Source organism: Citrus sinensis, chromosome 5 (assembly GCF_022201045.2).
Source record: "Citrus sinensis cultivar Valencia sweet orange chromosome 5, DVS_A1.0, whole genome shotgun sequence".
Taxonomy (NCBI): domain Eukaryota; kingdom Viridiplantae; phylum Streptophyta; class Magnoliopsida; order Sapindales; family Rutaceae; genus Citrus; species Citrus sinensis.
The window spans coordinates 32,489,719-32,512,401 of NC_068560.1; the positions used below are offsets into that span (position 1 = coordinate 32,489,719).

General features: G+C 34.8%; 4 protein-coding genes across 8 annotated transcripts; 1 reads left to right on the forward strand and 3 right to left on the reverse strand.

Moving 5' to 3' along the window:
* Nucleotides 1-6: 6 nt before the first annotated feature.
* LOC102630733 (uncharacterized) lies at nt 7-2,902 on the reverse strand. 2 transcript variants are annotated; one of them, XM_052442142.1, is made up of 4 exons: nt 2,474-2,902; nt 1,616-2,125; nt 381-573; nt 7-167 (listed from the first exon to the last, which is right to left on the reverse strand). In XM_052442142.1, the coding sequence occupies exons 1-4, from the start codon at nt 2,651-2,653 to the stop codon at nt 145-147; spliced, it is 906 nt and encodes a 301-aa protein (XP_052298102.1). In that variant the 5' UTR covers nt 2,654-2,902; the 3' UTR covers nt 7-144. The 2 variants fall into 2 exon arrangements, with proteins under 2 accessions (XP_052298102.1, XP_006472689.2); XM_006472626.4 differs by having other exon boundaries at nt 7-170; nt 2,474-2,901.
* A 592-nt stretch (nt 2,903-3,494) lies between these two features.
* LOC102631447 (auxin response factor 17) lies at nt 3,495-8,255 on the reverse strand. 2 transcript variants are annotated; one of them, XM_006472629.4, is made up of 3 exons: nt 7,055-8,255; nt 4,818-5,594; nt 3,495-3,924 (listed from the first exon to the last, which is right to left on the reverse strand). In XM_006472629.4, the coding sequence occupies exons 1-2, from the start codon at nt 8,054-8,056 to the stop codon at nt 4,860-4,862; spliced, it is 1,737 nt and encodes a 578-aa protein (XP_006472692.2). In that variant the 5' UTR covers nt 8,057-8,255; the 3' UTR covers nt 3,495-3,924; nt 4,818-4,859. The 2 variants fall into 2 exon arrangements, with proteins under 2 accessions (XP_006472692.2, XP_052298101.1); XM_052442141.1 differs by having other exon boundaries at nt 3,495-3,936; nt 7,055-8,254.
* A 1,334-nt stretch (nt 8,256-9,589) lies between these two features.
* LOC102606845 (eukaryotic translation initiation factor 5) lies at nt 9,590-12,974 on the reverse strand. The gene is made up of 2 exons (XM_006472630.4): nt 12,803-12,974; nt 9,590-11,587 (listed from the first exon to the last, which is right to left on the reverse strand). Exon 2 carries the CDS (start codon nt 11,244-11,246, stop codon nt 9,912-9,914), a length of 1,335 nt encoding a protein of 444 aa, XP_006472693.2. The 5' UTR covers nt 11,247-11,587; nt 12,803-12,974; the 3' UTR covers nt 9,590-9,911.
* A 6,077-nt stretch (nt 12,975-19,051) lies between these two features.
* On the forward strand, nt 19,052-22,452 carry LOC102607130 (beta-1,3-galactosyltransferase 7). 3 transcript variants are annotated; one of them, XM_025096163.2, is made up of 11 exons: nt 19,052-19,318; nt 19,422-19,515; nt 19,613-19,671; nt 19,721-19,974; nt 20,066-20,129; nt 20,502-20,574; nt 20,664-20,784; nt 20,915-21,002; nt 21,103-21,228; nt 21,374-21,483; nt 21,866-22,452. In XM_025096163.2, exons 1-11 carry the CDS (start codon nt 19,221-19,223, stop codon nt 22,012-22,014), a joined length of 1,236 nt encoding a protein of 411 aa, XP_024951931.2. In that variant the 5' UTR covers nt 19,052-19,220; the 3' UTR covers nt 22,015-22,452. The 3 variants fall into 3 exon arrangements, with proteins under 3 accessions (XP_024951931.2, XP_006472695.2, XP_006472694.2); XM_006472632.4 differs by having other exon boundaries at nt 19,057-19,318; nt 19,772-19,974; XM_006472631.4 differs by having other exon boundaries at nt 19,062-19,318; nt 19,748-19,974.
* Nucleotides 22,453-22,683: the final 231 nt, after the last annotated feature.

Genomic DNA, 22,683 nt, shown 5'->3' on the forward strand with positions numbered 1-22,683 from the left:
TAGGGATCCTCAGAACATGAAGAGTAATTTAGAATTTGAATGACAGTTTCTGAGTTCGGTATGAAAATGGGTATCATAGGCAGAAAATTGGTTGAAGTTCCATTTCCCCAACAAACACGCATTAATTAACAAGTATGTTCCAAGTCATTCGTGTAGTGGTGAGCCCTCTTCTGAAAACAAAAAAAAAAAAAATCAGTTAAAATGCAGAACTTGAAAAGAGTGGCTGGATGATTCCACCGAATGATTACATTTGCCTTTGGTAGCAAAAGAATGTATAAAAATATGCAACATGCTTTTAGCCAAGACTGCAGATGGAAGGAAAAAAATCTCTATTTGGAATACTTAAGCTCGCGAAACAAAAGATTATTGATTATCTACACCTGCAGCTGTTGCAGGTTGCCCAGCAGATTTCTCATTAGCCACGGAGGCTTTCTTTCGACCAGGCCCTACAGAAACTTTTACCCTTGCTGGTCTGATAAGCCGATCTCCAAGAAGGAACCCACGGCGGGTTTCTTCAATAATAATCCCTTCCTTGAACTCTTCAGATTCCTCTCGTGCAATGGCCTCATGCACCTACAAGGAATAAAATTGAAGAAATCAGAAAATGGCTGGGAACAAACTGCAAAGTATGAGTTATAAGCTAATAATGTCTACAAATGCAGACTCCACGATAAATTATCTGATAACTGAACCTCTACAAAGAAGAACTTGGAACTATAATGAACCATGAAGCTAATCTGACTTCCTGATTACAAGATCGAAGGGAGCCACCTTTACATTCCTTCAGGATAAAATCCAAAAAGAAGCAGAGCATGGTGTCATTAAGAACCAAAGGAATTATATAAAACTAATTCCGTAATTTAATGTTTCTACACACAAAGAGGATAAACAATACCACCCCTCAAATCTAAGGCAAGAAACACTAAACTAAACTAATAAATTGTAAAATTCTACTTTAATTCAACAAGTACAATGCCAGTTTCATAACTTGTAACTAATAAATTGTCAAATTCCACTTAAACTCAACAAGTATAATGCCCGTTTCGTAACTTGTTTTCTTCTTTAGAACATCCAGTTGGAAACAGGTAGACCTACCATAAGATATTTTGTGAATTTGTAGGAGTTGAAAATTCAATGGAGAATGCCAATCAAGAATGTACACAGAACAGAAGTTCTCATGCTGTAAGATAAGAAATTGTCGTTCTACTGAACCTAAAACCTGAGTAGAACGATCCAACGTTTTGCTAAGCAGATATTCGAGCCTTTTTTTCTCAAATTTTTCACTCAAGATGTCAGATAACCTCCATATCAAATTCATCCCCTGATTTCAAGACAGATGTATTTTCCGCATCACAACTATTTTATCCTTCCATGACATTAACCAAAAAGATGGCACAGGCTCCAGCCATTTTGCATAAGATTGTTTAACATAAGCAAAAAAAGAGATTATGAAAAAATGAAATATAGATAATCTTTTGAACTTCCATAAATTATTCCAATCCTTGTATATTATAAGGGGAAAACTGCTTGCAAAAAAATTTCACGCAGCGTGGACGCAGTAGCAGATTAAAAGAATAAGAAATGCAAACAGAAGTAGTCTCCAAGGTTCACTCACCGCGGGATCAAAAGGTTTTCCCACAGTTGGCACTACAGCTACTTGCATGCTCCTCATGATCTCCACAAATTGCTTATATATACCTTGATAACTTGTATCTATCTTTTTCTCCTTTTCTGTCTCTGGTTTGATTTGCAGTCTCGCTCTCTCAAAACTGTCCACCAAAAGCAAAAGTCTCTCAATCACTTCGCCCTGGGCATCAGACCTTACAGCCAGCCTCTCCTTCTCCGATCTCTTCCTAGAATTTTCAAAATCTGCTTGCAAGCGGATGCATTTCTCCTTCCCAGAGGTTATCTCCGCTGATAGTGAGGAAACTTTCTGTAACAATTCATTCTTCTCATATTGTACTATAAAAATTCGAGCTTCGATATCAGATACAGCCTTTTCATCTCCATTAGACACAGCCTCCTTGTAGGCTTCAATCAATGTCTTCAGATTCAACAGATGTTTCTGATCTGCTTCACTTCCAGAGGCTTGTTCACCATCATGGAAACCCTCCTTGTTATTTATCTAACAAGAAAAGCCAAGAGTACAAATCATCTAAAGAAAACTGGGAATGAAAAAATGAAACCGAATAGTTTCTCATTGTTTACTTTACAAGACACTTTGCACGACATTAAAACAATAGCATGGAAACATATCAAACTCCAATTAAAGCAACAAAAACAATTAAATATGTAACAACATGAATGATTAAATATGTAGCCTAGAAGAAGAAGAAGTAATACATGATAACAACTGAACGATGAGTTATAAAATCCATAAGGTACGTTACATAATCTTAGACGAGGCAATTTAACCATAAAGTTTGCATTAAACTTCAGTATTTCCAAACATTTGATAAAAAGAAAAGCGTACAGCGAAGAAAGACTTGAAGCCAGGCGCTGTATTGTTGTGAAGGGGAAGTTCTAGGTTTAAGAGAGGAGGTCTCCGATTGAAAGAGTGAAGGGCTAGGGTTTTTCTGTGTCTATACAGAGAAGCAGAAGAAGAAAGGCGCGGAGAAGCTAAGAAGGAGTGGTTTGAGAGCGCAACAGCCATTCGATTGACTTCAGACTGATTGATAATTGATTAACGCCTACTCTTTTAGTGAAGAGCTGTTTTCTCTTCCTCAATTTAGCTTTTATTATGTTTTCAATATTCACACCAAAGGGTTTTCGCTTCCCAGCTGGGTGCTGCCTTCCCCGTCCCCTGTCGCCCCTCCGTTATTATCATGTTCTAGATTTATCCGGACTTTCGGATACGAGTTGATAATTTATTTTCTTTTTTCTTTTTTCTTTTTTCTTTTTTGTTGGGGTTGGTGGGAAATAATATTTAGCAATGCCGTTATTTATTTGCTCATTTAGTTTATTTGAAAATAAATAAATAAACAACATGGTTTCAGCAAAAGTTAAAAATTAAAAACATAGTCATACATCTGCAGCACTTTCTCAAAAGTTTCAAGCCAACTGATAGTACAAATTTGTCCACTTGAAAGGATTTTATGAGATTGATTCAGAAAAAGAAAAAAAAAAAAAGGTGAATTTCACTTCTACCGGAGATTCAATTCGTTATCTGAAGTTGAAACTTAAGCCTGATAGTCACATTTGCATTCATCCAGTAGATCTCATAGTTATGGCTGTATACAGTATTCAGAAGATCCCGGTTTTGAAGGGAGGAATGGGATATCTTACAACACAGGAGTTTCTATTTTTTCTCTGGAGTGCTCAAAAGCAACTCAGTTCAATTGCCTTCTCATCATATTTTTGTTTTTGTTTTTTTTTTGTTTTTTTTAAATCAGTACGCTTACATTTATTATCAAGAAGTTAAAAGCAGTAACAATTCCTTTCAGCTTAAACCAAATCATCCATTCAAATAGCGTCATATAAAATCAAAAGGCATCTAGTTGGAATACCGTTGTCCTGTATTTACACATCTTTCTGATTTGCCTGGAGGTAAGGAGGAAAACTTGGGCATAATATAGTAAAAAGCATTTTGCACATCCTCTTTCACTACACATATTTGATGTTCCTAAGCAAGCATTCTGCTTCTGACCAGAAAAAAATACTTTCTTTTCTTTTCTGGCCACAGATTGTGCTGCGGAAAACCAGAGTTATTTCTAGAAACAAACTCAACCAAGTTTCCTGAAACAAAACAAAACCAAAACTATAATTCCACAGCAATATGAAATTCCCACACCAACATATAGTACTTGATTTAACTGGTATAACTAAGTCTACGATAGCTCCAAGTTTTCATCATAACCACCTAAACAAACTAGCATACACAAACTAGTACTGACAAAGCCCACCAAGTCATCTTCCTGCTCCCACCTGCCAGAGTACCTACAAAAAAAAAAAAAATCAATAGAGAATGTCATAATGCAGCAGTAATGAAAGCATAAAAAACACAATAAGAGTACAATAAATAAATTTCCTCATCAGGGTTGACAAGGAAATAAATAGTATTTAGCCAATTAATATTTCTAGCTTCCAAATTTATTAGCACTCATTCAGATCCATGGATGAGAAGAGGTCAAAACCAATGACCTAAAATTATTAAAATTCCCAAATGCGTTACAACCATGCGCAAGATTGACTACAACCAATCAATTTAAGGTTTTCTAAGAACCAGCCAACCTTTTTTTAGTTTTCAACAGCACCACCTCGTCAACATAACAAATTTGATGAGAGTATTTGACCTAATAGCAAATTTGATGAGTATTTGACCTAATAACAAATTTGATGAGTATTTGACCTAATAACCCTAGCAAACATTCCAGATTTATCTTCTACTACAACATGAAATGCAGAGTAGTAATTAACGAAGGGAAAATACAATTTTGAAGAATTAAGTAAGGCTTCTGTTATTCAACAATTCATATGTTCCACGTAAGAGAATGCAAAAAGCAATTAAGGAAGATTTCTGTTGTCTTCCTTTCTATATCCAGCAAATTCAGACATTAAAAAGAGAAGTTACAGTTATTAATAATTAAATAACCCCAAAAGCTAACAGAAGAACAGTTCACTCAAAGTTATACCACAGGACTACTGGCTTTCTTGTACTCCAAAAAACAAAGAAATGCCTTAATATAACATGCATCATAGGTTAATATACATATAACAGCATCATCAAACGGAACTAACTAAAATTTGACAGTAATAAGCATCAACAGAATTTTTCATTATTCATCAACCTGGAAGAGTCAATTCATAGAAAAGCATACCTGCACAGGAACATATCTGCATTTCATTGCACAATTATTTTTTCATAAAGAGCAAGCTTCAGCAACTACTTCATCTTCAACTTCTGAGCCACGACCTTGGATACCAAACCTGTTGAGCAGTTCTGTGTAAGTCAAGGACAAATCCAATGGCAAATTCACATCTTCCCTTTCACTGAACCCTTTACTACCATCATCATGCGGGCAAACAACATCACCAAAACCACTTTCAACAGGCTGCTTCATATGTATGATCTTACCAAACAACTGAATTGACCTAACACCAACTTTTGTCGAGTTACAGCCCTGGTTCCCACCAAGTTCAGTGCCAAAGGAATGCACACTACTGTGGCTATCGGGTGATAAGTTGTCAGACTGTGAACTGCCAATGTTCAGCTCAGTGGACACACGTCTCAACTTTGGCACCATGTTGTTGCCAAAGATACCATCAGAGGACATCTGATGATTATTCTCGCTTATGAAGTTTGATAAACTAAATAAGCTATAAGGATTTTGCCTGGCTCCCTGCATGCCAGCAGGAAAAGTATTATAATTCAACAATGAAGGGTTCAGGCACCCCACTGTTGAATTACCTAAACCGTTCACTGGAAAGAAGATTTCCTCTTCTACATCAGTCATTGATCCATAATTCGGAGAAAATTTCAGTCTCTTTGCCGGAGGGAATGCGGTATGAAGTGGTTGTGTGGGAGAAACAAATTCAATTTGCCAGGGACTTACTCTCTTTGCATTCTGCAGAATTTCAGGTTCATCCCAAGTAACCTGTGACATAAAACTTCAAAATCTTAAATTGTCCAAAAGGTAAATGGATGAAAATATTTTGAAGGTTACAGAATAAAGTTTAGTTCCTCTGTTTTGTCATCACCACACAGAATCAAACTGTCATAAAATCTACTGTTCTAATTTTTATGAGAAAAAGGAAAAAGCAAGCATGGATAAAAATGAACTGCTTCTTAGAAATAACATACTGTTATCCTAGAAAATAAAAACTTTTTCATTTTCAAGTTTCATCAATTTCAACTATTTTAGGAAAGTGCAAAACATAGGCCTCATATATACAAGTAGTAGAAAGTGCATAAAAGCTTTAGAATATCATTTTCAGGCACAGTTCAATGACATTATCTAAGCATACACTTACAGAAACAAGGGAGATAAACTGTATGCACTTGGGGTCCAAACTTCTAATACCAGTTGCAATTAGACACGCCATTAGTCATAACCTACAAGCTCTTTGACGATCTGACTTCACGATGACCTAAATTTAGCACAAAATTTTGTTGTCCAAATATTAAATACTCTATTTATGTTGTGAATCTTTCTAAGGGATTGACAACAATAGTCCATGCACAATATTGCTGCAGTATCAAATACGGTGCAATACTCCATACAAAACATGAAACTATATTGTATAAAATGATAACCTCATAATGAACCCATGAACAGATACAAAAGCTATACAACTCTCAGGAGTTTATTCAGACTATTGGTTCCACCAAATTACCAAAAGAAAATGTACAATATTAAGAACTATTATTTTACCATGCTTATTAATTGCCTCTAACTTGTAAACAGAGATATCAAACAACATTGTCAGAGGCAAGGTTAAGGATCTCGCAAACAAACTGCTTTTTGGAATGAAATTCACTTCGATGGCCTTAAATTAGGCAGTCTACTCATTTGAAGATTAAATTTGTACAAAATCTTGATTCTCTCCCATTTTGGGGACAATAGAGCATATTGGCTTCACTTTCTGCACATTATTTGGTTCTTTTATATGTAGATCATTCTTTTCAATATATTTTGATTATAAGTTGACTCTGTGCACAGATTTGCTACAGAAGCACCTTGGGATCATGGGATCCAGCACTTTAAAAGTACAAGTCAATCGTGAATCAGATAAGCTGCATTTGGTAGTATTTTCGTAGAAACTGCTGTCAAAGATATTGACCTTCAGCATGTTATGAAACATCTATTAAGCACTTATAGACTCACTTTCACATATTTCAGTGAAAACTCTGCAAAATTGACAGAAAAGCCCTTACAACAATTTGAAATCACTTTTAAGAAAGCCAAGTGCTCACTAAAACACACTACTGACTCCCTAAAATCAGGCTTCACTTCTAACACAGAAAACAAAGCCGCTAAATTTGCTCATATCACAACAAAGACACAAAACCAGAATAGATACAGATAATCACAAAAAAACAAACATTCTATTGTACCTCAAGCATGCCCCATGGAGAACCACACCACGGTCCCCTATCTGGCATAGAAGCAGCTGTAACTGTGCCCTGAATCCACGTCATTCTGGATGAATCCTCCGTCTCCACTACCATTTTAACTCTCATCCCAGCTGTCCAAAAAACTCTCATCGCAGAATCAACCACCTCAGCCCTAACTATAAAATCCGCCCACCCTGCCCTGGGATAATACACCACCTCGAATGGCAATCCCAGCACCGCCCTTTCCACAGCCACCGCCACTGCCTCTGCTTTCATACCAGTCTGCTCCCGCCACCTAGCTCCAGCACTATCTCCATTGTTTCCGTACCTCACGGATCGCCTGAGTCCGATGTACATTTTGCCCCTTGAGTCCCGCATGAAAACGACAGAATCTCCAGCGATTAGCTTCTTCCGGTTCACGAACTTGCTCCAGCCGGTAGTTAACAAGTGTCGCCTCGGCGTCCCCCGATAAATGTGGCGAAACTCCCAAACGGCGCCGTGAATGTCGGTGACGGATATGTTTTGGACAGGAGGATCAACTTGGTAGTTGAGTGGCGGGAAAATCGAATCGGCGCAGAACCTCGGGACGGAAAATCCCCCACCGTTATTCGCATCCGACGGCGTCAGAATCTTAGCAAAAGCCACAACGTTGTTCTCCTCAACGTTGCCAATGCTGAGGCCTCGTGGCTGCTGTTCCTGTTGCTGTTCGAGGAAGTTTCTAGAAGGTTCGAGAGCGGTTATTGGATTAAGAACGACTTTGGCGAAGACTTGGTCGGTTACAGGGTCGGCGAGGAACTCGACGTGAGTGATGAGGCAAGGGATGAAAGGTTTCGTGACGGAGAGGGTAATAGAAGGACAGGATTGCTCCACGTGCCCCTGAGGGAAGTAGTATACCCTAGAATTGACGGAGGGAATTTGGACGGAGGAGCCCGCACAAGCGCGCCAGATGCGGGGGTCCACGGCGCGTGGCTCGGCGGGAGAGTACGGCTGCTGAGACGGCATTTCTTAGGGTTTCGTTGGAAGCGCTACACTCTCTGGAGAGTGTTTTTTTTTTCTCAAAGGGATATTTTTTTTTTGGGTTATCGCGACATTGCTTCTCTCTCTCTCTCGCTGAGACTTGCTTGCTGTATGAGTATAGTTTATAGTGTGGGCGCGAGTGTCTGATGAGGGGTAGAGAGAGAGGGAGAGACGTATTGGGGTCGAAGAATAGAGGAGTGAGCCGGTGCTACTATTTTATTTTGTTTTCAAATGCTTCCTTTTAATTGGTCGTTTCAAATTACAGTTTTAGCCACGACAAATCAGTGAATCCATCCGTGGGCCCCTACCAGCCAGCTCCACCCAACACCCTCTTGCTCTGACATCATCATCACGAGAGCCCGTGACGCTCACTCGTTTTCTAGGTGGCAAACACGAGGAGGAGGCTTTGTCTTTGATTATTAGGCGTAATCAATTAAACTAAACTAATTATGTGGGTCTTGGTAATTAGTATTGTGCCAGTTTTGAGAAATGTAAAGGGTTATTTTGCATAGAAAATCTAACACCTCTTGAACGGCTACTCTGCAGTACTATTTACAATATTCTGTCTTAAAATATTAATTTCAATTAGTGTATTTCATTACATGTATTATTAATGTAAAACGAGACGATAATGATATTCATTATCAATGTAGGCGAGTGAATCTCGTTTTAATGTTTTCTATTTAGGGACTAAATGAGACTGAAATCGATACGATTCGAATGATACCAAAGTTGTTTTCAACGCATACCGAAATACGGTTTAAGAACAACGTTTTTTTTTTATTTTCCCTTTTTGTGGGGGAGGAGATGATTCTCGCCGACCTGTGATGTTGATCTATTTACTGTTAAGAGGAATGAATGTATCTTCGAATCCCTAAGACGCCCTTGTACGATATTGAAATAATGGTTGGCTGAGTCCGAGTCCGGTCCAGAAATTATTCAGATGGTGGTAATTGATAAGACTGATGATTGATGAACAAATCAGGTGTTGAGGTATTAAAGGTCAGACAGTGAGAGGTGTCGGTTGACTGTCTGATGGAGACAGACAGAGGGACAAAACGGGAAAATGTTATTTTATTAGCTTTGAATTCCGTAACAGCAAATAGCATGGGGCGTAGGACCAGATTTTGATGTCTCATGCTGTGTGCAGACCACTGACCGCCAGTACACGACCTCGTTTTATGCTTGTTTGGTTATTCCGTTGGGTCATCAACAGTTTCCTGCAATGCGCAATGGGAAGAAAAGAGTAAAACAATTTGCCTAAGTTCGTGCCTGGTGCGACAGAGAGACAAAGCATCCATTAAATCGCATTTCGTTTTAGCTACTCTCAGAAAGCTTTCAGATCCTTTTGCTAACCCAGTTTTGAAAGATGGCATTATATTAGAAAATAGGCAAATGCTATGTTACAATTAATGTAACATACACACTCAACAACAACCACACAAATTGTGTGGGTCCATCATTTGTGTGGTTGTTGTTGAGTGTGTATGTTACATTAATTGTAACATAGGGGCTCCCTAGAAAATATATTATAATGAACAAATTGAACGGAAACACCCACAATATTACAACATCATGTCCGTAATGGAACTGACACAGACTCAGCTGACCACACCCAATAAGCTGATACACAATATCAATGAAATTACATCGGGAACAGAGACGGCAGCTCTAAGTTACTATTTTATTCTAAACAGGACAGATTTTACCACTAATAACTACTGACATGACATCTCCATTAAACCAGTAACAACAGACCACAAAGGCTAAGGTTTTATTATAGGACCACTATTAGTATAGTAAATAGCAAATACTTATGAACCAGTGTGTATTTCACCGATCAATCTTCTTCGGTTTCAGACTCGGCATTCTGGAGCCACTCGATAACTGGCTTGGCATTCTTCCAAACTTGTGAGTTTTTATTGGCACCACCCAGGCCCTTCTGGTACCAATCCAAAATGAACTCTTCTTCCAACAAGTCATTGTCATACAGTGCTTTCAGAACCAGTGCCACCTCTTTCACTGCAGCAGGCCTTGCTTTTCCACAGAAAGACTCAAGAGAGTGCAGCAGAACCATCTGTGATCCCTCCTCTTGAGTTGCTGCAGCCAGGTAGTTCTTCTTTTTGGTCACCTCTTTAGCGAAACCCTTCTCAATGCCATCAAAGAGAGCTACAAACAAAGCATCCATAACTTGAGCAGTCCCAGAGAGTGATCCCAGAAAGGATTTAAATTGGCTGGCAGAGGCACCCTTCTTCAGGAAATCCTTCATTTGATCAGCAAGATGGGTGTTAGGGCCACTAGCTCCATTCTCATGTCCCTTACTCTCCCGGTCTGGAGACTTCTTCCCTGACTTTTTCTTCTCTTCAGTTGTAGAAAGCATTACCATATCGGCAGTGACAGAACTCAACTGCTCTTGGATCCGCTGCTTGGCTGCCTCCAGTGAAGTATCTGTCTGCCACTGGATGTCATCATCATCGTCAGCATCATCAATCGCCGGTTCGTTCTCATCTGCTTGGCTGCGAGATGGAGAGTGATCATCATCAGAAGAATGGGCCTTTTTCTTGGTTGATGCCCCTTTAGCAGTAACATCCTTTGAATTAGCAGAACTGCCTTTCTTCTTTCCTGCCTCTTTCTTAATCTTCTTCAGCTCCTCGTCGGCAGCCTCACCCTCCTTGAGCCGTTCCTTCTCAGCTCTCCTCAATGACTTCTTGTCCTTAGATGTTTTCTTCTGCACTGGAGGATTCTTCAGAATAAATGTTGTGAGTTTGTCCCTCATATCCACCTCAGAGACAAACCCACATGCAGCACATTTCAGGTTGACCATCTGGGTCTTTGTAATGATTATATCAGTTTCAGGGTTACCACAACCATAGCACTGCACATATTTCTTGATGAAATTCTCGAGAAGCCCTGCAAGCTTGGCAGTGTCATGGGCCCCATTGACAAGAGAGGTTCCGGTCTTTTCATCAAATTTAGACTGGGCTCCCAGCTCATTACCAAAATATTTTGTTGTGTAAGATGGAGGCCTGGCCAAGGCCTTAGCAATATCAACCATGTTAACCACGTTGGTTTTGATGCCATTCCCTCTTCCTTCAATCTTAGTTATCATCTTCGGCATCTTATACCTATAAAAGGCATCATCGCTATTGGAAGCACCAATGTTTTGCAAGGCCATCTTGATAGATTTGTAAGATTAATCAGAAAGCTAATGAACAAGCAGTAGTATTGTCTCTTTCAACAAGAAATCCCCCTTCAACCGACAAGTTCCTTGCAATCGGAAAAGGTCGCATAAACAGGCAATCAATACGTGTTGTATATGCCTCAGATGTGCCAAGATGCATGCAGCCAACTTTATGAGAAGAATGTCTGCTCTTTTTTCTAGACGTAGGGAAATACTCTCCAAGCAAACCAATTGATGACAAAAAGAGAGAGGCCCGTTCAGACATAAAAAAAGCTTCAGACTTAACACTCTCCACTTTGTGACTGCAACTCAGCAGACTAAACTGCCAACTTCCTCTGAAACAAATAATTGTGATTCACATTCATTTATGAGAACAGACCAAAATAAAAGTATTAAATAATCATAATTCACAGTTTCTCAGCAAAATCATAGATATAAATATCAACTGTCAAAAAAATATAGACATAGAAACCAAATAAAAATACCAGGGCTCAAATGCTCATTACATTGTACAATAAAAAAGTTAGTTCAGGTAATTAGGTAAACATCACAAGTTCGAGAATTCAATAAACATGCTTGGCAGCCAGACCTAACAGGTTGGCTTAGAAGAACTTGTTATAATTTGAGATGAGATTTCAAGTAAAGGTGCGTGATTCTTTGGCAAATTAACAGTTTTATTTGGCATGCATGAAATCATGAGCGGTGTCAAGGGAATTCAAGTTTTGTTGGTGCATGTGCCAGACATAGATATAACGAATTCAAAATACAAATCAAACCATGTCGCTGGGATTTGGATGTAATAGGCTAATTAACAGCCATGACTGAAAAATATAAACACCCTTCAACTCTATTACAACATTTTCAGTGTTCTCAAGACCTCAAGACAATATAAAATTCACAGCCATGACTGATGATAAATATATAACAACAAATAAGTCCTCTGTCTAAATTATTAGATTAGACACTCAAGCATATATACACACACATGAGAATTTCAAACTTCATAAATACTAAAGTTCCATTGCGTCTCTCAATAATTCAAACACAATCAATGATTAATTAAATGACAATTTCTGATTAACATGGATCAGGAAACGAATCCCAAAAAATTCTCAATTGTAATCACAAATTGCTTTGTCTTTTTACACAATCGAAAACAAAATCATCATTCAAAAAAGATAAATGAATCTCAAGTGGAAAAAAATCCTATAATCAATCCACTCAATCAGATAACAGGCGGTTACAAATATTAATCCAACACGGTAAATCTAATTACAATCTGATCGTCATCAATCAAGCTACCAGCTCAGATAAAACAAGGCCGACTAAATCATAGATCTAAATGGTTAGACAACAAATACACAAGATTCACATCAAATACAATAAAACTACATTACCGATCATGCAAAACAACATCGCAACATCTATTACAAATTCAAACAAACAAGCAAGCACGACAAGACCGCAATATTAAGCAAAGATAAAAATAAAATAAAAGTATATACTAGAACTGAAAAGAAAAGAAAAAGTGAAAGATCTGAATATGATACCTGAGATGATAAGATGATGATATAAACACAGAGAGATTGAAGACGAAGCTCCGATTTAGATACGATGCGATGCGGTGCGAAGAGAGGATAATGCGAGAATTATAAGAGAGGTGGGATGCGCGTTTTATACGAGAGGCTTAACCAGTTTAGGGCTAACTCAGCGTCTCTCAAGTTTGAACTGTTTCGCCCACCGACCGTATTGCGGATATTTTTAAATTATATTTCTCCTAATTTACCCTTTTGTCCTCACACCAGTGAATTTTAGAATGAGATAAATACATATTTAATTCTTATATTTTGATTTTTAAGTGTCGGTTAGATTTTTATATTTTAAAAAAATACATCAAAATATTTTTATTGTTAAATATGTTATATTTTTATTCTTATTTTTATTTTTATAATAATATATTTACAATAATATTCTTAGGAGTATTAATGAAAAATATTAATTTATCAAATTAGTCTTAAAAAGAAAATAATAACTAATGTAAATTTTATTATTATTTTAATTTTAGGATTAATTTTATAAATTAATTTTTTTTATAAGTAACTATTAGTAAGATTATTGTAAGAGTATTAAATATTATTTAAAGTTGGCTAATATTAATTAATTTATAAAATAATAGTTAGTAATATTATTGCGAGGGCACATAAAGTACCAGTTCTTTTATAATGATAGTTATTGGTTAATTTACTAATAAATAGTTGTTGCTAAATTTGCTAATTAACTTTTTCAATAAATAAATGTCAGAAGTTTTGGCCTATTATAAAAGCAAAAAAAAATAAAAATTAAGAACAATAGAGTGACATATTTAAGAACATGGATGTGTTGAAATATTTTTTAAAATATAAGAACTAAATAAATACTTAAGTCAAAATGCAATGATTAAACAAACATTTATTCTTTTGAAAATAATAAATACAATATTTTATATTTATTTTTAATAAAATTTAATTACTGGTCAAAGTAAAAATCACCCAAAAAATAAAATAAAATAAAAATCATGCTATAAACTTCGTGATGAGGTAGCCGCCTGTCCTTTGCTTGAGCTCAACATATTCCTTGATTCAAAGTCCAAAGTCTAATCTCCTGAAAATTAATAAGAAACTTTGCCTAAAAGACACATTTTGTTAGATGTTTGTAGAAACTTTATATAATGCCGTGGCCATATTGTCATAGTTTCTTGTTTTTTCGATGTCGACCTGGTCCTATCCGGCTATCGGTTACTTGACGGTCAAGGATGCTGTATTATTCCCAAAATAATTTGTGATTTTAAAACTAATCTTGTTATCTTGACCAAATCTACCATTGTTTAATTGACTATTCTGTCCCAAGAGTTAGCAAATTATAGATTTTATTTTTATTATATTAAAACGCAAAAAAAGAAAAAAAAAATCTCTCTGAAGAGTTTTTTAAGACCAATGAGACTCTGAACTTTATATATATATATATATATATATATATATATATATATATATATTGCCCTTTCTGTGTGCAAATGAGACTCTGAACTTTATACTAGTTGTGTAAAACAAAATATGGATTAGGTGTGTGATACCAATCAGGCCTTTGATTGCATTCCATATGGACCAACCACCTTTTGCCCAATTGCACAATTTTAAATGCAAATAAAAGTACGTTTAGTATGATTTTTTTTTAACATACGTTTAATTGATTTAAATAGGCAAATTACTTAATCTATAAATCGATACACATCAAGCAAGTTGAATGAAGTTTTGATTACGTACACGCCAGATCATGAATTAGTAACTGCATCAAATCTATATATATAAATCCAATTGTTTCGAATTTTCTATTTTTGGAATGAAATATTTAACAACTTTCATGAATAATATCAAATCTCATTTCATAGTATTTCACACATCATGATCACCATCTCTTACTTATTTATTTCACTCAAATCCAATTATTGCGTGCAATTATTCTCAACAAATTCATTTGTTAGTTGTTCACTTTCTATTCTTTTCGCACAAGTTGATAATTTTTTAAAGAAAATATGAGTGAACAAAGTCTAAATTGCATATATTTAATGATTTCAATCCTCTTACCCCTTACTATTTAAACGCACGTGGCCAATCAAAGAACGAGAAAGGGAAACCACTCGGCGGAGCCCTTACTAGTAAGTTAAAAATACGACTTTATTTTTCATAATTAGAGAAAATATTTTAATATATTTTAAAAAATTAGGAATATTTTCATGAATTTCATTTTTTATTTTACCGTGTGTAAATTACATTCACCAAACGACGATGAAAAACCGAAGTGAACTATACTATACAGACGCGGTCTATTCCCTTAACAAACCCAGAGCTAAAAGAATTCTGATTGTTGGGGTCAAAACAGATAAAACCGGGGGCTAGTTAATGTTCCCTAGAAAATGCAATAACATAGAGGCACGACTGCCCAAGCTGAAGAAACAAAAGAGGCCTCTTCCAGCCCATGAAAGGCCCATCAGCAATGCTATTGGGGCGGTCCTAAGTCCAACCATCTGAGTCTGATTTTTTATTTTTTATTCCTAAAATAGATTGAAATTTTGAATCTGTCCACGTAATTGACAAAAATATTATAAGGTTCCGCCTAAGTTACATTACGTTACGGTCAGCATCTAAAATTTCATTGAGCCCCCTATACTCTATATTATTTGTAATTTATTCATAAGTATTATGAAACTTTCTGAATTATAAAATTTCGTTTAATCCCATACACTGAATTTTATTTTATTGAAATCCCAAAGTACGAATTCGCCCCCTATAATTTTAAATTTCCAAAATGACCTCTATTTAATTAATAACTATTATTTTATTATAATCATAAATATAGTTATATTCTTTAAATAGATTATTATTTTTATTATTAATAACAAGAATAAAAAGTATTATAATTAATTAATCTATTAACAATAATTAATAATAATCTTTTGTTAAATTGTTAATAATAATAATAATTAACGATAATTATTATTAATAATTAATTTTTGAATAATAATAACAATAACAATAATTAAAATATAAAATAATAATTGTGATAAAAATTAATTAATAATTTTGTAGCAATGTTACAATTTAACTCATTATGATTTTCATTCTAAGACAAAATAAATAAACAAATGGTAATACAGCTTATTCTAATTACGGTTTCTATAGTTCAAGTAAATAAATTATTCTAATTCTAATTCCTTATTTTAATTCTAGCTATTCTGATTGTAATTCATTATGTTTCCAACTAAATTTGATTTCTATTTAGTGAATGCACTATAAAATTCATAATACTTATGAATAAATTTTAAATAATATAGAGTGATCTAATTGAATAATTTATTTGCTTGAACTGTAGGAATCGTAATTAAAATGAGCTTTATTACCATTTATGTATTTGTTTTGTCTTAGAATCAAAATCTGAATGAGTTAAATTATAACCAATTGCTATAAAATCATTCATTAATTTTTATCATAATTATTATTTTATATTTTAATTATTTTTATTGTTATTATTAGTCAAAAATTAATTATTAATAATAATTATCGTTAATTATTATTATTATTATTAACAATTTATTATTAATTATTGTGAATAGATTAATTATTTATAACACTTTTTATTCCTGTTATTAATAATAACAATAATAATCTATTTAAAAAATATAATTATATTTATGATTATAATAGAATAATAGTTATAATTATAAATCATTTGATAATAATTATGTTTTTTAATTAAATGGAGGTTATTTTGGAAATTTAAAATTATAGGGTGTGAATTTGAACTCTAGGATTTTAATAAAATAAAATTGAACATAAGGGACTAAATAAAATTTTACAATCCGAAAGTTTTATAATACGTACGAATAAAGTATAAATAATATAGAGCATGGGGGGCTAAACGAATTGTTACATGCTGACCGTAAGTTACATTGAATGTAACTTACCGAACCCATATTATAAATATCTCTTCCTACCCTACAATTTGGCCATAAAATAAACACAGTTGTAGCTATTATTGTCAACACGTATTCGACAAAATATACACAATGACCAAATGAAAAATGCTTTTGCAAATATTAGATTTTTTTTTGTTCTTTCAAATGGAGAATAAAAGCTCACTCATTAATGATAAATTAGGTTCGGCTGCTATATGAAAACTATTATAAATCTAGTAAACGTGGAAAGCAAAGGATGTCAGCGAATCGATTTTTTTGTGGTCAAAATCTTGAGCAACAAGAATTAGACAAACTCACCCATCGGTCACAAGTGTTCTTCTACGGTAACATGAATTTTTTTTTATCAATCATATGATATAAAAAAATAGGTTACAGTCATATCGTGAATGTGATACATATTTCTTTTATTGATACATGTGTTAAGTTACCTGTTTCCATAAGAAAGCAAGTAAAAAATCTATTAAATTATTAATTATATATGTGAATGTGATACTAAAATACTAAGAAAGCAAGTAAATATATGTATTAGAGATGTCTTAACAAACATTACCTCCGATAGTAAATGAATAATGTGATATACGTCTTTAATTTTTTATCTCAAAAAATATCGTAAATAATGTGACATTTATCAATTAGTTGGTGAGATAATATAATTAATTTGCTTAGATCTTATAAAGAATTACCAACTATTCAATAAATAACACGTTCATTTAGTATAAAATTTAGGATAAAAAATTTGAGATATCTATTAGTACTCATAATAAATAAGGATAGGATGCACAATTTAGGTTCGCTCTGGAAGATTTAAACTAAGCTTAACTTAAATTTTAGTTAGACTCGATTCGGTTTAACTTTCAATTTGTAAATATGACCATGTTATAAGAGATATGTAGATGATTATTAAAAAATAAAATAAAATAAAAAGAAAGAATTTGAATAGTTTGATGAAGAGAGCTATGTAATATTTTTCAAATTAAAATAAATAGAATGTTAGAATGGGTAGTTCTTTTTGTTTCCTAACGAAATTAATAATCTCAAAATAACCATACATATGCCCATCACAAAATTAGACAAAAACAAAGCAAAACAAAGTTCGGTAACAAACAATAAACATCATCAAACCATTTTGCCACAAATAAACAGTATATCAACCCAATATAGTGTCTGTTTTATAGATTTTTGGCTGCGGTTTTGAAAACTGTCTTGCTTTGACTAACGAGTTGAACTTGTTAGTTGTTAACGACGGCTAGAAGACTGAAATCAAAGTATAATATGTAAAACCAGAACAACAATAATGCTAAGTGTGACCTTTGAATGAGGAAAACTCGTGTACAGAGAAGAATAATTTGTCATGACATAGAAAATGACCAACAAATTGTTCTGTTCGGTGGTATTAGGATTGGCCGTCGGAGATAATATTGGTGTACGTTTTATTTTAATTTTTACTCGCGAATCATGTTCTTGTAGAAAATTTGATAAAACTCAATTGCTTGAGCTAACAAATAGTTTTATCTTTGATAAACAAGAAATATTTTAATTATTATCGGCGATTGATAATAATAAAGAGAGAAGAGGTAATAAAGTCGAATTTAACCAACGATTATTATTATAAAATGTAAATGAAAATAAAGATATAAGTGATATGTTCATCGATTATATATATTGAAATAGGATGTTAATATAAACAACTTATTTAATAAAAAAAATGTATCCCTATCAAACACAAACAATTTCTATTAAATTAAATCCTACCAATTATAATATTAAATGATAAGTTTAAATATACAGAACCGATCTAAGTTTTATCATATTCAAAGTAAAATGTAGTTTATGATATATTTGAAACTTAGGTGGGGAAATTTTGGATGCATGATTACGATCAGATAAAAGACGATAGGTAACGTGTAATTAAAAATAATAATAATAATTAGTCAACGGTTATAAAATGAAAGGAACAAGAGAATGTATCTCAAATTCTCAAGTTCTCAACTAGGCCAATACGACGCCGTAGTGACGGTCATCGCATTTTACGGTTCGGGGAGATGTTTGCGATTGCTGACTGGAGCCTGGAGGCGTGACTCGCGAGTGGCGTCGACGTGATTTCCACGGCCTTGGGCCCCACCTACAAGGACGACGACTCAAGCAGGACACAATCCCGCATAATTTCGTTTCGTTGTTTTAACATCCTATTTCCGTGCTTCGCCTAACCTTTTGACGGTCCAACCTGCATTTTCAAAATCACATTATTTGTTGATTAAAAGAAATTTAAAAAAAATTAAAAATGAGGTCAGCTTAAACTTCGTATATAAAGAGCTCGCATACAACACAATCTTCGGCATCTTCATCATCGGAGCCAGTCACGACTTTTCAACCCCCATCTTCCCTCCTGCACGCGCTTTCTTTTTCTTCTCTCTTTTCTTGTTTGCTCCGAGAGAAAAAGGAAAAGAAAAAGAAAGAAAATGAAGTATCGAACGAGTACTACTACTATTATCTCCACAAAATGGATTCCTTTTTTATGCTTATTTTGCTTTGCTCTCGGGATTCTCTTCAGCAACTTGTATGTTTTTTTTTTTTTTTTTACACAAGAAAAACTATTATGTTAAGTGATTTTATCTTTCTTTTTCTATTTTTGTTGATGAAGTGGTTTCTGATTGGATCAGGACGTGGAACCCACCGGAATCGGATGGACGTCCATCGTTAAACGTGCGCAGACGTGAGCAGCAAGTGGCAGTTGCTTCAACTGATTGCGCTAAAGTATGTTATATTTGTCTCACCACTATACGTACGTTGATTGTTAATTATCTAATTAGTTATTTGACTTTGTTAATTTTGCTTATCTATAATTTATCAGAAAGCTTTTCAAGATCAAGATGTGGCGAAGGAAGTTTTGAAAACCCGTGGAGCAATTCAGTAAGTAGAAATTTAATTTCATTTTGTAATTGAGCTGAAAATTGATTAGTTTACACGGACAATGGAATGCTTCCAGTGATGGTTCTGTTGAATCGGATAGGACTTTGGACAAGCCGATTGGGCAGCTTCAGATGGAGCTGGCTGCTTCCCGGAGTAGTCGGGAAATGCCTGGCTTGGAAAGTTCTGCTGCCAATGCAAGTACGAACTCCAGAAGGCCAAAAGTTTTCGTGGTTATTGGAATTAATACTGCTTTTAGTAGTAGGAAGCGACGTGATTCTGTTAGGGACACTTGGATGCCTCAAGGTAGATTGGATTTGAATTATGCGGTAGTCTGCTGTTGGTTGATGTTGTTATGAGTTTGTTTGTAATGGTATTTATTTCTGTGTTTGATTAGGGGGAAAACTTATTCAATTAGAACGTGAGAAGGGAATAATCATCCGATTCATGATTGGCCACAGGTAAATTACTTTTGATGAAAAATGTTAGCTTCATGAATTGTGCAAGAGTAGTGTTAAAGCAGCTAAAAGGAAGCGCTCTTTTGATTTCAAAATCTTTTTATTTAAGTGTCTGCTACGTCCACTTCACCTTTTGTGCTTGCTTCGAGAGGAAAGATATGCTTTTTTTTTTCTGTCAAAAGCCTATTTGTGGAACAGTTTCCTTCGATATGGCTTGGTAGATCATGATTGCTTCTGCTTGTGCTTCTAGAGAATGCATTATCTGTAAAATTAATTGGCAATGTCGTGTCTTTGATCGTCACTAACTTTGACCGAATGTTGTTCTAAATATAAAATTGGGAAGTAAACTGATATACCTGCTTTTATTTAATTCAGTGCGACATCCAACAGCATTTTAGATAAAGCTATTGATTCAGAAGATGCACAGCACAAGGACTTCCTACGGCTGGTAAGAAGTAAACATGGCTGTTTTCTCTATTCCTCAAAATCTATGATACTTTGTGAGAATTTTATTGCCAATCTTCTGTAATATTGTAGGAGCACATTGAAGGATATCATGAATTGTCTGCAAAAACAAAGATTTTCTTTTCCACTGCTGTTGCAAAATGGGATGCTGATTTCTATGTTAAGGTGGATGACGATGTCCATGTAAATCTTGGTATTTGCTTCTGCAACCTATCCATTTTACTTTTCATAATTGAATTTTAACTATTTTTCTTCTTTTTTCAAGGAAGATTTTTCTTTATGTATCATTTGCGACGTTGAATATCCTTGTCTTTCTTGTGTAGGTATGCTAGCAACTACTCTTTCTCGTCACCGTTCAAAGCCTCGAGTATATATTGGGTGTATGAAATCCGGACCTGTTCTTTCTCAAAAGTAATTTCCTTCTTTTATATTCACTAGATTGTTGCTGTTTATTTTTCTGGGTCTATAGTGGTGTCATGTAAATCTGATTTAATTCCATAATGCTCCCTAGGAATGTCAAGTACCATGAGCCAGAGTATTGGAAATTTGGCGAGGAGGGGAACAAATACTTCCGGCATGCAACTGGGCAGATTTATGCCATTTCGAAGGATCTTGCCACATATATTTCTATCAACCAGTAAGAATTAGGAATTATTTTTTGAAGTAGCCTATTCTGTTAACCAAAAGATACCATGTTTGGGGTTTTGGTCCACTGTCTAACATGCTCAAATGTACTACTTTATGCTGAACTAAGTCATTGGAGGTACTGTTTTTGACTGCAGGCCCATATTGCATAAGTTTGCCAATGAAGATGTGTCACTTGGTTCATGGTTTATTGGTCTGGAAGTCGAGCACATCGATGACCGCAATATGTGTTGCCAGACTCCTCCAGGTAACGTTTCCAAAAAGGATGATTTACTATTCTGTCTTTTTGCTTATGTTCTAGTGTACAATGTGGGGAAAGGGATGTCCCAGCAATAACAGAAGTAAATTAATGTAGGTTAAGTTGTAGGTTTAATACACTGAAGTTGGGATTCATTTTAGAGATGGTGGATGATGAAATTTTGCATTGTTATATTATACCATTTGGTAAGGTTTTGTTATGGGAATTATGACAGATATTTAATGTTTCTTGAAAGATCAGCACCATCTGGACATTCTAAGTGCATATCATTGTCCATATTAGGTTGGAAATTTTAAAGGTTGGGTCATGCATGTTTCTCTCTCTCTTTTTTCTTTAATTTTATTTGCATAAATTGGATCTGCCTCTGCAGATTGTGAGTGGAAAGCTCAGGCTGGTAATGTTTGCGTTGCATCATTTGATTGGAGCTGCAGTGGAATCTGCAAGTCAGTGGAAAAAATCAGAAGTGTTCATGAAAAATGTGGTGAAGAGGATTCTGCTATTTGGGGCGTCCGTGTTTGAATCAGTAACAGTGGATGCATGTTTCACAGACAAACATGCATTCAATGAGAGAGTTGATGTAGGGAAAGAAGTATATAGAGAGGGGAAATACAAGTCTAATAAAAATTCCATCATTTTGGTGATTCCACTTAAAGCTTTTGAAAGCAAAAAATCTTCGTGCATTCGATGCATAGGAGCTGATTCTTCAACCTGCTTGTATGTGAATCTATGAAAATTGACGGTGTTCAACATATGTTCCTATACTTCTTTGAGGATACAAGGGGGGTATTTATACAAAGATTTAAATTTATATGTTTTTTTATTTTTTTTATTTTGTCAACATACGAATTGAATGTAATTGGATAGGTGTACTGCTGTCAAAAAGGTCTGTGAACGACCACATATATTTGTCCTCAAATTTCTTTCATATAAATAGAATAATTTCTGCTTCAATTTCAATGATTGAATTTAATTTTTTCTATCGGTAACCGACTTCACCTATTTTGAGTAGAAATCTTTGCATTTCCATAAATGTTATCTAGTCTGAAAATGCTGGAGGAATCCTCTCAGACATTGGATGCACAATCTCTATTTTAGGATAAGAGCGCAAGCTTTTGCCTCAGTTAATTTTATACGATAGTGCATTCACTTTGCAGTATTGAAGGATGTTTTGGCACGCGTGTTAGTACT

Bases quoted from the DNA above. Each gene is read 5' to 3' on its own strand.
- LOC102606845 (XM_006472630.4), bottom strand. From the start codon at position 11,246: ATGGCCTTGCAAAACATTGGTGCTTCCAATAGCGATGATGCCTTTTAT.
- LOC102631447 (XM_006472629.4), bottom strand. From the start codon at position 8,056: ATGCCGTCTCAGCAGCCGTACTCTCCCGCCGAGCCACGCGCCGTGGAC. The intron at 5,595-7,054 runs GTACAATAGAAT...TTTATGTCACAG, and splicing joins CTCCATGGGGCATGCTTGAG to GTTACTTGGGATGAACCTGA.
- LOC102607130 (XM_025096163.2), top strand. From the start codon at position 19,221: ATGAAGTATCGAACGAGTACTACTACTATTATCTCCACAAAATGGATT. The intron at 19,672-19,720 runs GTAAGTAGAAAT...AAAATTGATTAG, and splicing joins AAAACCCGTGGAGCAATTCA to TTTACACGGACAATGGAATG. The intron at 19,975-20,065 runs GTAGATTGGATT...GTGTTTGATTAG, and splicing joins GGACACTTGGATGCCTCAAG to GGGGAAAACTTATTCAATTA.
- LOC102630733 (XM_006472626.4), bottom strand. From the start codon at position 2,653: ATGGCTGTTGCGCTCTCAAACCACTCCTTCTTAGCTTCTCCGCGCCTT. The intron at 574-1,615 runs GTGAGTGAACCT...TATTCCTTGTAG, and splicing joins GAAAACCTTTTGATCCCGCG to GTGCATGAGGCCATTGCACG. The intron at 171-380 runs GTGTAGATAATC...TTTTGTTTTCAG, and splicing joins GCAACCTGCAACAGCTGCAG to AAGAGGGCTCACCACTACAC.